Consider the following 13476-nt stretch of genomic DNA (forward strand, 5'->3'; position numbering starts at 1 on the left):
GCGTAATTGCTCGTTTGGATCAATGAAAAGAGAGAAATAATCGCTTGGGCGTACTGAGAAAACAGATCGTCAATGTATCCCAGCACACAATGAAAAGGGCGGTGGCGCTCGCTCTCCCTCGGATAAAAAAAACTACTAGTCTGCTCAAATACATTCTCTTAGAAATGTCAAAAACGATCGACTGTTGAAAATAATGATACAAATTAGTATTCATATTCCCGAGGTGTGAATGGCATTTTTCTTTTTTTTGGACGCTGTTTTCAATCGGAGGTGCTGAAATGCAGCCAGCACAGTCGGAGAGCAAGGCTCCCCCCTCCCCCGCTGCCCACAGACACCATCGCAAAGAGAGAGGGAGGGGGAAGGAGAGAGAGGAGAGATAGAGAGAGGGAGAAAGCGATAGGCAGCACCCGTGAGAGGGAAACAAGAGTCAGCCGCGCGGAGGAGAGAAGAGAGAAAAAAAGCAGTAACCAAACAGACAAAGGAAAACATGGATGTAACGGAAAAACGTCCTTTTAAACAAGCACATGTACAGGAGAGGATGCTTTGGTCGTCCTGCACATAGTAGGGGGTAACGCACGGACTCTTCCCCAGTTTTTAATGTGGCGGGTGGGGACGCACGGCAAGCTAAAAAGGCGGAAAGCTTTCTCTAATCCGTCTGCGGATCCTGCCTGCTTGCGATGGCTGTGGCGGCGCGATGCTGTTACAGCATAACGCAGAATGTGCCTTTTACTTTTTATTTGGTAATTTTTCTACTCAGTGGCCTTACAAATGCACAAATACGATACACCATTCCGGAGGAGCTGGAGAATGGGGCTGTGGTCGGCGACATTGTTCGAGATTTGGGTCTGGACCTGCGAAAGCTCTCTTCCCGACGCATCCGAATCACGACGGACAGCGCAAGGAGATATTTCAACATAAATCATAAAAACGGCAAGCTGTCGGTGAGTGACCGCATCGACCGAGAGACGCTGTGTGAATTCAGCGGCACATGTTCCCTCAACCTAGAGGTGGTGGTTGAGAACCCGCTCGAGGTGCACAACGTGGAGGTGGAGATTCTGGATGCGAATGACAACTCGCCACAGTTCCCCCGGGACGAGTACCAGCTGGAGATCTTGGAGTCCGCTATAACGGGGTCCCGGTTCCCCATCGAAGGCGCGCAGGATGCAGATGAGGGCTCAAATTCGGTTCGGCTCTATCGGCTCAGCAACAACGAGCACCTCGCGCTGGACTCCAACAAGCCCGTGGCAAACAGCAAGCACATCGAGCTCGTGCTCAAAAAGCCATTTGACCGCGAGCATACACCGTCTCATCAGTTCATACTGACAGCTGTCGACGGAGGCACCCCGGCGCGCACGGGCACAGCCAAAATCAACGTTCATGTCCTGGATTCCAACGACAATGTGCCCGCGTTCGACAACTCCGTGTACAAAGTGAAACTGTTAGAGAACTCGCCCAAGGGCGCTCTGGTGATAAAGTTAAACGCCACAGACCCGGATGAAGGCACAAACGGGGAGGTGTTTTACTCTTTCAGCAGTTACACCCCAGAGAGGGTGAGACAAATGTTCTCCATGGATACAGATACAGGAGAGATCCGAGTGAAGAACAACATAGACTATGAGGAGACTAATTCCTATGAGATGTACATACAAGCTATGGACAGGGGCCCTTCTGCGGTGGCCGTCCACTGTAAAGTGGTTGTAGAGGTTTTGGATGTGAATGACAATATCCCAGAGATCGTGCTGTCCTCTCTGTCCAGCCCAGTCCGTGAGGACGCTCGGGCGGACACGGTGGTGGCCTTGATCAGCGTTAATGACCGGGACTCCGCCCAGAACAAACAGGTGACCCTGGAGATCCAACCTGGCCTCCCCTTTAAGATCAAGTCCTTCCGGAACCACTACACCTTAGTCACTTCTGCCTTCCTAGACCGGGAAACCATCTCCACCTACAATGTCACGGTAACCGCCATTGACGGAGGGACCCCGGCCCTCTCCTCACACATGACCATTAAAGTTGACGTGGCGGATGTCAATGACAACCCTCCTCGCTTCGAACAGACGTCCTACACAGTGTACATGACAGAGAACAACGCGCCCGGGGCCTCAATGTGCGTGGTGAAGGCTCTGGACGCAGACACCGGGGAGAATGCTCGCATCACCTACACCGTCCTCAATGACAACAACCACGGAATCCCTGTGGCAAGCTACGTCAGCATCAAACCCGACACGGGCGAGGCCTATGCCCTGCGAGCCTTCGACTTTGAGAAGCTCAGAGAGTTCCACTTCCAGGTGAAAGCCCAGGATGGTGGCGTGCCGCCCCTCAGCCGTGTGGCAACCGTCTATGTTTACATCATGGACCAGAACGACCACTCCCCCAGGATAGTCCATCCTCCAGCCAATGGGACGCGGACCACTGAGACGCTGATGAAGAATGCGGAGGCGGGGGCTCTGGTGACCAAGGTGGTGGCGTGGGACGGGGACGCGGGTCAGAACGCCTGGCTGGTGTACGCCCTGGAGCAGATCACCTCCGAGCTGGACCTGTTTAAAGTCCATGAGCACACGGGGGAGATCCGCACCACGCGGCGTGTCAGCGAGGACAACTCCACCTCCTTCCTGCTCACCGTGCTGGTCCACGACCATGGCCTCCCGCCACTCTCCTCCACCGCCACCATCAATGTGCACGTCATGGAGCTGCCGCCCAAGCTGACCCCTGACCCCAAACGTATCATCAGGCCTCACAGCCCACTACTGTTCTCCAACGTGACCCTCTACCTGATCGTGGCCCTGAGCGCCACCACCTTTGTGTTCCTGGTCACCATTGTGGTGCTGGCCATCGTCCGCTGCCACGCCTACTGCACCCAGCCCGGCTCCTGCTCCCCATGCTGTGTGTCCCAAAAGAGAGTCCCCGAGGGGGGCACCTCGGCCGGCGGGGGTGGAGGGTCATTGGGTCGAGGTGGAGGTGGCGGTGGAGGAGGAGGTCAGGGTCAACCCAACAATAACGTTGCTCTGCGGAGAGACCTGAAAGTGGAGCCTCACTACATTGAGGTGCGGGGGAACGGCTCCATGACCAAAACGTACTGCTATAAGACATGTATGACGGCCACGTCGGGGAGTGACACCTTCATGTTCTATAACACGGGCCGGCCCCACAGCGGCACCTGGGGCTCCGGGGGATACGTTACCAGCCAGAGTGGACAGAGCCAGATGTTTGTGCGCAGGCTCAGCATGCCAGACGCAACTGCGATACAGGTGTGTGTGTGTGTGTGTCCCGTCATCCCATCCAAACAACACATCCCAACTGACTGGAAAGCCAGTTGTTTTTTTGGGAGATGTATTATTTGGGTTTTTCCCCTAGGCAGTGTTATGTGGAACAGTGTTTGGCATTTACATTTTTCATGCAGGGAGGGGTGTAGAGGAGTTTTCATATTTTTTGTTGTGTTTATGCAATATTCAACTCTGCTCTTTTTTTTAAAATCTGATTTTTAAAAATGTTTTTGTTGCAGATATGGTCAAGTTTGAAATCACCAAAATAATTTATACGCTTTTGTGTCACGGGCCTTGAGAATCGAAAACCTGAAAATCACAGTCCCCCTCCCAGTTCTTCTTTTTATCATTTGTTTCTTTTTGTCAGAAGGTTACCTGGGTTACCTGAACTAATTGCATTGTGTTGCAGTAGTAAAGGTGTTTTTGCTGTGTAATGCTCTGTTGTGAGCTCTGTCTGTACATTACGTACATGCATGCAGTGTCGGAAAATATGTTCTCTAATTTCTCGGGCGCTTTGTGAAGTTTTTTTCATTTTAGCTGTGCGGGGTGCAGGCAAGTTCAGAGCTTCTTTGTGGGAGCTGTGTGCTTGTGTGCATGTTTGTGTTGGTGGGTGGAAACGCTCTTATCTCTGTGTTGTGTGTGTGTGTGTGTGTGTGTGTGTGTGTGTGTGTGTGTGTGTGTGTGTGTGTGTGTGTGTGTGTGTGTGTGTGTGTGTGTGTGTGTGTGTTGTGTGTGTGGTGCTCGGAGCCTCTTTAGAGAGCCTGAATCATCAGAAACAAACGGCAGCTACCAGATGTTTATGCGCCTCGCTCCTCCGTGGTCGTTTAGAGAGCTGTTACAAAAATACTCGTATTCAGGGAAAACTTCTCTCTCTCTCCATATCTCACTCACCTTCTTCTCTCTGTTGTGTACTGTACTGCTACAACCTTTGTCAGTAGTACTACACTCAAGAGACAACTGCACCATATCTTGGTTATTTGCGATGATATTGTTTTGGAAATGAAATGGGGTCGATGGTTTAGAAACTGACCGTTTCTAAAGGGGCCGTGGGATTGCTTTGATCGCTTCATTCTAGAACATGTCTGTACAGTTGAATAGACTTTTGTAAACTTGATTGGAATGCTAGGTTTAGTGTGTAAAGGGTTATTGTGATTGACTGGGTGAGGTGGTACTAGACCAATCTGATTGGTCCTCTTGTTCTGGTTCAATGGGCAAAGACTAGTCTCTGAACAGAGAGATAGTCTGGGCATTAGTGTTGCTCTCTCCAACTTAAATAGTCATGGGTCTTACTCCATTACAATCCCCATGGGTCAGTCACGCTCAGGGCAAATGCCCTGAGTTTGGTTTAGTGGGTTAGCAATGGAATGTGAGGGAGATAGACAGACTCTGCGCTGGATTGAAGTCCCGTCTTCAGTTCACTGAGTTTTCTCATTTGGCATCATTTGAGAAGCAGGGAAAAACAGAATCAAACTATTAGAAGCTATGTGTCCGGTGGCTTTACATCATTAATGGAGAGGTTCATTCCAGGTGTAAAGTGGAATCTTGTGACTGTTGCCATAGGAAACTGTTCTGACTGCATGGTTGTCATAGAAAACACATTAGAGAAAAGGACAATTATGACCAAAAAATATGCACATTATCGACACGGCTAATTTTAAATTAAGATAACATTTAAGCCTTCAAAGAGATGGATTGGGATCTTAAGCACTTTAATACACGTGTGTAGCTTAATTTATGAATTGGAATTCGTAACATATTATACGAATCGCAAGAATTTAATTATTGTTATTTCGCTAAACAAATTCAGGACGTAACATATACAAAATGGAATACGTTTTGCACAATTGTGAAACGTTTTCGGGGATCGGTTTTTGCGCATGAGCTCTATTTTCAAAACTATTGGCTGAAATTATACACAAAAAAATGAATTAAGAAGAAATGAGATAGTTCGATGAAAAGGGTGAAATAATGAGGCAGGGGGAGTAAAAGGGGATGAAAAGGGTGAAATAATGAGGCAGGGGGAGTAAAAGAGGATGAAAAGGGTGAAATAATGAGGCAGGGGGAGTAAAAGAGGATGAAAAGGGTGAAATAATGAGGCAGGGGGAGTAAAAGAGGATGAAAAGGGTGAAATAATGAGGCAGGGGGAGTAAAAGAGGATGAAAAGGGTGAAATAATGAGGCAGGGGGAGTAAAAGGGAATGAAAAGGGTGAAATAATGAGGCAGGGGGAGTAAAAGAGGATACAAAGGGTGAAATAATGAGGCAGGGGGAGTAAAAGAGGATGAAAAGGGTGAAATAAAGAGGTAGGGGAGTAAAATGGGATGAGAAAGGTAAAATAAAGAGGTAGGGGAGTAAAAGATGAAAATGGTGAAATAAAACAATGTTCAGGTAATTGCTCCTCTATCCCTGGTGGTTTCCCTCATTAAATGCCAGTCGTGTTTGCCCTAGCTTTGTAATGAACTGTCGGCGACGTGTTTCTCGATACCACGGTGGGATTGATCGGTTCCATGAGGACGGGGAAAGCAAGGTGATTGGACAAGGCGTTCGATGGTGGAGGTGCGAGCGCTGTATCCATGCGAGGGGTGTCCACTCAGAGGCAGAGAGAGAAAGAAAAAAAAACAGGGCCTTATTAACATTTGTGTTCACACAGCGAGGAAGGGAGTACACAGGAAACCCATAGGGATAAAAACATTATATCTTTATTTCTTTCTCTCTCTCTCTTTCTCTCTCTCTCTCTTTTCTCTCGCTCTCTTTTCTCTCTCTCTCTGTGTTTCTCTCTCTGTGTTTCTCTCTCTGTGTTTCTCTCTCTGTTTCTCTCTCTCTCTCTCTCTCTCTCTCTCTCTCAGATACAGAAACCAAATTCAAATTCACAATATCAACTCTCCGACATTGCGCTACGCCCTGTGTGTATTGCTGATAGACTCAGAGCCTGTATGTGTGTAGGGCTGCATCCGACTGCAGATGTGTTTCAGGGTCCAGATGCTCCTCTCTAACCTGCGGTGCTAGTGGGAGTCTGTTCTAATGTACACACACACACACACACACACACACACACACACACACACACACACACACACACACACACACACACACACACACACACACACACCGTAAGGACGGCCAGACCACTCCCCCAAGCAGTTACTCCAGGGCAACTGCTTAGTGGCAGCGTTTTTATTTCTATGGAATCTACCCTATTTTCTGGATGAAGTCTGTCTCTCTTGTTTATGAGAGTTGGAGTGTGGAGTGTTAAGTCTCTCTTGTTTATGAGAGTTGGAGTGTGGAGTGTTTAAGTCTCTCTTGTTTATGAGAGTTGGAGTGTGGAGTGTTTAAGTCTCTCTTGTTTATGAGAGTTGGAGTGTGGAGTGTTTAAGTCTCTCTTGTTTATGAGAGTTGGAGTGTGGAGTGTTAAGTCTCTCTTGTTTATGAGAGTTGGAGTGTGGAGTGTTAAGTCTCTCTTGTTTATGAGAGTTGGAGTGTGGAGTGTTAAGTCTCTCTTGTTTATGAGAGTTGGAGTGTGGAGTGTTAAGTCTCTCTTGTTTATGAGAGTTGGAGTGTGGAGTGTTTAAGTCTCTCTTGTTTATGAGAGTTAGAGTGTGGAGGGTTAAAGGCTTTGGAGTGTTAACATGTCTTGTGCTGTTCAGGTGTGAAGCCTATTTCCATCCTTGGCTGTGCTAACAAAGTCTATTTTATCTGTAGAGTTTGTCACTGCTCCATAAGGTGTACTTCTTTATGGATTTGACGCAACTTCAATACAAATATGGTTTCTCTGAATCGTTGAGGTTTATACTGTGTCCCTGCTGCAGTGCTGATGAGTGTGTTGCTGTGGCACGTTGAGCTGTCTGTTTCCCTGTGGATGTAGATGATGTGATGGGATGTCTGAATGACTCCTGGAGGAATACCAGGTTTTTCTAATTTGGGCCACATATTGGATTTCAGGGTGATGAATGTGCTGCGTGGAGAGACTACGGTCGATTTTTCCATCTCCAGGAAGTTAACATCTGTCTTGTGGACAGCACAGGAAATGGGTAACCACTGTGAAGAAGGGAGAGCTTGTACCTACCACTGATCTAGGATCAGATGTGTTTTTTTTGTTGCCCCGTAATGGTTAGGGTTAGGAATGGGTAATCTGATCACTATGTGACACAAATACATTTCCATTAACTTTTTACAGTAAGACTTGTGTTTTTTAAAGCATGTTATCAACTTGGATACATCCCCAAGTGTTGGCTGGTATTCAGAGTTCACCTGTAGATGTCACTACAGACAGAGCCTGCAGACAGAGGTTATGGCCGTTTCACACGCCTCTCTCACGGCTCTGTTGTGATGGGGATGTCACATTTATTCTCTGTCCAGGTGCAGGCCTGAGGGGGTAAAGCTGATCCCGCCTCCCCCTCACCTCCCCCATCACCTCACCTCTCCTCCTCCACCTGTGACCTGAAACAGAAGGAGATGAGGAGAGATGGGGTGGGGGGATCCATGTGGTTACCATGGTGAGGTCTGTCGGACCAGCTCAGGCTGATACTGTGACAGTGACACACAAGGTTTTGATCAGAGGGGGAAAGGAGAATAAAATGAAAGAGACGGAGCGCCAGCTGGATATAAAATGGAGGATATAGAGATAGGAGAGCACTGAGACGAATGAAGTCGGTAGATTGGGTCTAGCATTTTTTTCCAGATTCTTAATCTTAAACCACGCCTAATACATAAAATACAAATAAATCAAATAAATCAAATATTAAATTAGTAAGAAGGACATTACGAGCGAAAGAGTGATAGAAAGCGAGGGAAAAGGAGGAAGGGTGGAGAGGTGGACAGCTCTGATGGAGCCCTTCGACAAAAACAGCGATGTGAGAATTCCGTTGGGTCGCCATTGTAACGGAGCGTATCCCCTGAAGCTGAGTGGTTTGACCCAGGAAAGGGGTGACCTGAGGGACCGTGGCAGAGAGGCAGGGTCAGGGGACCGGTCTGGTCTGGGCACTGAACAGGCGTATCTCTCAAAGTCATCACTTTCACAGAGGACAGGGAGGAGGGGAAGAGGGGAGGGAAGCAGGGGAGGTCCAGCACAACTCATCACTCATTTCTCTCCACAGGCAGAGGCAAGCTGTTGCCTTCATGATGAGTGTTTGTGCATATATGTGTGTGCATGTACTTGTAGTTCACGCCATGACTTATTCATGAGAAGATATTGGGTTTTGCCTGTGTGATCTCTTTCAGTACCTAAGACTCCAATCCATTTCTCTCTCTGTCTCTCTTGCAGCCCAAGGTGCCCAATTCAGACTGGCGTTACTCTGCTTCACTTAGGGCTGGGATGCAGAGGTAAGCACATAGAACTTTTTTACCATACCTCAAAAGGTGTCCACTGTCCATTAGAATGTTACTTCGTGATTCATAATTCACCGGGATTCCATTCCTTTTAAACCCTCATAAATCATATGTTACTTTACCCATTTCCCTCCACTATAAGTACTACTCACATTGCTGCTTGTCTAATTCAAATGTATACCAAACCCTATAGCACAACAGAAGAATTTCCTTCGGAGTCAGCCACACTCCAAAAAAGCAAGTTTTGTCTAATCTTGATTGTTGTCCAGTCGTGTGGTCCAGTGCTGCAAGGAAAGACCTAGTTAAGCTGCAGCTGGCCCAACACAGAGCGGCACGTTTGGCTCTTAATTGTAATCAGAGGGCTGATATAAATAGCTAAGAGTTGAGGAGAGACTGACTGCATCGCTTCTTCTTTTTATAAGAAACAAGAATGTTTTGAAAATCCCAAATTGTTTGCATAGTCAATTTACACACAGATCAGACTCACACACTTATCCCACCAGACATGCCACCAGGGGTCTTTTCACAGTCCCCAAAACTAGAACAAATTCAAGAAAACAAACAGTATTATATAGAGCCCTAATTGCATGGAACTTCCTTCCATCTCATATTGCTAAAATAAACAGCAAACCTGGTTTCAAAACCCAGATAAAGCAACACCTCGCGGCACAAAGCCTCTCCTCTATTTGACCAGACAGTTTGTTTGTGTAGGCTACGTGTGCCTTTAAAAAAATACATATGTAGTTCTGTCTTTGAGCTGTTCTTGTCTATTGATGTTCTGTATTATGTCATTCTGTATTATGTTTCATGTTTTGGTTGGACCCCAGGAAGAGTAGCTGCTGCTTTTGCAATAGCTAATGGGGATCCTAATAAAATACCAAATACCACAATACATTACTATTAAACTAGATATTATCCTATTTATATAGCATCTGTTCTACAGTATTCTATTAGCTTGGTTGTTAGACAGTAGTAGACAGACAGAGAGCGAGGGGTAATCAGGGGGTCAGTGATAGACTGAGGGGACAGACGGAGGGATGGAGAGAGAGAGGGGGATGGAGAGAGAGATGGAAGGGAGGGCAGTTGGGCGGAAATATGGCATTGGGAATGCGCAACACAACACAGGGATCACATTACCCATGAGCCATTGGGCCACTAGCTGCTCTGGGATTGTCTGGGCTTGACCCAAACGAGGAGCATGCTAATGAGAGGGAGGGGCTAAGTTAACGAGCAGAGCCAGCCTTAATGAGCCAGGGGTAGCCAGGCGAACCACATCACCCACTGCACTGCACTGCGGCCAGGTAATCTCATAGTACCCCCGCAAACACACACACACACACACACACTGCTCTGCTGCAGTACCGATCTCATGAACTGAGGATGACTGGCGGACCAGTCCCTCCGTCGGGGAAAAACAGAAGTAGGTCATCGGCCACCGCCCCTCACAAACACTCACACATATACACACACACACACACACACACACACACACACACACACACACACACACACACACACACACACACACACACACACACACACACACACACACACACACATAGAAGTCTTTCCCTCTGGCCATGGCAAACAGCACTGCGGCAGTGATGAGGGACATGAGAGATGACAGAATGGACAACGCTTTCACAGCTCCCTGTAAACAACGTCTGTCTGTCTGTCTGTCCAGAGACATGGTTCATCAGGGTCAGTGTGTGTGTGTATTTGTCATTGTTTTATGGTTTATCATTTATTGTTTAATGTATCTGTCTCGTGTGTGTATGTGTGTGTGTGTGTGTCAGATTAATACAAGTTTAACATCTCAGTGTCATTGGTGCTACACAGATTCCCTCATAATTACAGCAGGGTTTAATGAGAGTTAATGTGCTTGAGCAAATCATTTTAATACATTAAATCGCTCTTGTCACTTTAGCATGGAGCCTTTTATCCATCCCTCCTCCCCTCTCTTCCCCTCCCTCCCTAAATCTGAGCTGTTGACTCATCTATTTATACTCTACTGAGATTACAGTTTGTTTGAAACATTCTGAGACATTTTGAGTGTATACCCCAAACAGCAATGCACTTGAGTAATGATTTTGACCTAGTTAGTTTTACAGCCCTAAATCTATTTCTCTGTAATTACGAACCCCGCTTAGCTAGAGGCTAGTGTGTCTATGGGTTCATTTTTACTGCACTGGTTGTAATAATGACAGGCAAAGAGGGAGATAGAAATGTTTGCCAATTTATAAAAAATAAAAAACAGAAATACCTTATTTACATAAGTATTCAGACCCTTTGCTATGAGACTTGAAATTGAGGTCAGGTGCATCCTGATTCCATTGATCATCCTTGAGATGTTTCTACAACTTGATTGGAGTCCACCTGTGGTAAATTCAGTTGATTGGACATGATTTGGAAAGGCACACACCTGTTTGTATATGGTCCCACAGTTGACAGGGCATTTCAGAGCAAAAACCAAGCCATGAGGTCGAAGAAATTGTCCGTAGAGCTCTGAGACAGGATTATGTCGAGGCACAGATCTGGGAAAGGGTACCAAAACATTTCTGCAGCATTGAAGGTCCCCAACAACACAGTGGCCTCCATCATTCTTAAATGGAAGACGTTTGTAACCACCAAGACTCTCCCTAGAGCTGGCCGGCCGGCCAAATTGAGCAATCGGGAGAGAAGGACCTTGGTCAGGGAGGTGACCAAGAACCCGATGGTCACTCTGACAGAGCTCCAGAGTTCCTCTGTGGAGATTGGAGAACCTTCCAGAAGGATGACCATCTCCACAGCACTCCACCAATCAGGCCTTTGTGGTAGTGTGGCCAGATAGAAGCCACTCCTCAGTAAAAGGCACATGACAACCTGCTTGGAGTTTGCCAAAAGGCACCTAAAGGACTCTCAGACCATTAGAAACAAGATTCTCTGGTCTGATGAAACCAAGATTGAAAATCTTTGGCCAGAATGCCAAGCGTCACGTCTGGAGGAAACCTGGCACCATCCCTACGGTGAAACATGGTGGTGGCAGCATCATGCTGTGGAATGTTTTTCAGTGGCAGGGACTGGGAGACTAGTCAGGATCAAGAGAAAGATTAACGGAGCAAAGTACAGAGAGATTATTGATGAAAACCTGCTCCAGAGCGCTCAGCACTTCAGACTGGGGCGAAGGTTCACCTTCCAACAGGACAATGACCCTAAGCACACAGCCAAGACAACACAGGAGTGGCTTCAGGACAAGTCTCTGAATGTCCTTAAGTGGCCCAGCCAGAGCCCGGACTTGAACCCGATCGAACATCTCTGGAGAGCTTAAAATAGCTGTGCAGCGACGCTCCCCATCCAACCTGACAGAGTTTGAGAGGATCTGCAGAGAAGAACGGGAGAAATTATAGATAGATAGATTATTTCATGGTATTTGCAGGGTACAGTGTAAATCTTATGCTCTTGGCTCCAACAGAGCAGGTTAAATTAAAAATGAAGATACACAAGTGAATGAGACAAAATAAAGATGATAATAATAATAATAATAATATGCATATTTACAACTGTGGGGACAGGGTAAGAGTCCGTTTGGGAATGTCCATGGGGGAGCAGCGGGGGGGGGGGGGGGGGGGGGGGGGGGAGAAGTGATGGGATGAACTAACCATCAGCCAGACAGGCAGGCTGATTGTCTTTCAGAAAGACAAAGAGACATTTACATGGACACAAGGAGAAAGTGAGACAATGAGCAATAGCGGTGCGTGTGTAAAATCCCCGGGGAAGCCAAACCAGGAAAAAAAAGCCATATTACAACCTATGTGTTGTGATAATTGTATTGTTTGCTCTATAACCTGTTAGTTCATATGCCTTGACATCATGATGTATAGGCCTAAGGCTGAGACAATAAGAAGCCCCATTGGCAGAATAAATTTAACCACACCTTTATTTCGTTACAAAGCCGGAGTACAACCTCTGTCCTGTGAAGTCCACAAAACATATTGCGTGTAACAAACAGTTACATGACCTACAGCGTGGTCAAGCAAGTTAAAATGTTTCTGACATTTTCAGACCACTAAACAACCATTGATTTAGAACCACAGAGAGTTACCGCAAGTCGCAAAGAAAACAGGAGCTGCCTCCACTATTCCAGCACCATTTCATCTTCAACATTTCATCATCATCAAATCACCTATGCTAAGTCTAATACAGTGACAAATTAAAGATACCAAAAACAATGTAGTCCAATCAATGGAAGATAAATATGATGTGGCTGTCCTTGGATGTGATTTGTGTGTGTGTGCCGTGTGTGCAAGTAGAAGAAACATGTTGGCTCACCCTACACCCTCCTATTTCATGTTGACTAAACGGTCTATCACTTTATCATACAGTACAAGCTTTTTTTTTTTGTTGTCCTAGGCTACCTGGCTAAAATGCTTGCTCGCTAGCCTAACGTCCTTTCATGGGCAACGTTAGCTAGTTAACATTAGCCTTCTACATCTAGCTACATATTGAACTTCCATCCTCTCAGTCCAGGGGCACAATATGAATATGTGGTTGGATCAAAATCACCATTATAACCATTGGCTAGCAGGGAAAATTAAGTAAAACCACATGTCCAAATCCCTATCCATCCATTGCTAATTTCAGAAAAGGACAAATTTAGCTAGCTAGCTAGCCACCGGAGGACAGCAACACAACAAGATGCAACAATTCAAGTTGTTTCTGTCAATTACGGATTTCTCTTGATGTGATGAGAAAGAAGCCAAATCAAAACTGGCTTCCCTTGACACTAGCTCAGTTTAGCTCAGCGATGATTGGCTATTATTATTATTTTTTTTAATTATCAAGGGATGCCAAATGCTCGCTGGCTTCCCTGCATTCAGTGCTACAGGCGGCAACAATGTCATACTCTTTATGACC

At 46.4% G+C, this 13476-nt stretch overlaps 1 protein-coding gene across 2 annotated transcripts in view; it reads left to right on the plus strand.

The window, feature by feature from the left end:
- Positions 1-677: 677 nt before the first annotated feature.
- Positions 678-13476, plus strand: part of LOC120048174 (protocadherin alpha-C2-like) — a 36299-nt gene continuing 23500 nt past the window's right edge. The window contains exons 1-2 of one of the 2 annotated variants that reach the window (XM_038993927.1): positions 678-3257; positions 8519-8577. In XM_038993927.1, coding sequence (XP_038849855.1) covers positions 678-3257; positions 8519-8577 — 2639 coding nt within the window. The remainder of the gene's footprint in view (positions 3258-8518; positions 8578-13476) is intronic. The other variant, XM_038993928.1, reaches the window with a different exon arrangement.

The sequence above is a fragment of the Salvelinus namaycush genome, chromosome 5 (genome assembly GCF_016432855.1).
Source record: "Salvelinus namaycush isolate Seneca chromosome 5, SaNama_1.0, whole genome shotgun sequence".
NCBI lineage: Eukaryota > Metazoa > Chordata > Actinopteri > Salmoniformes > Salmonidae > Salvelinus > Salvelinus namaycush.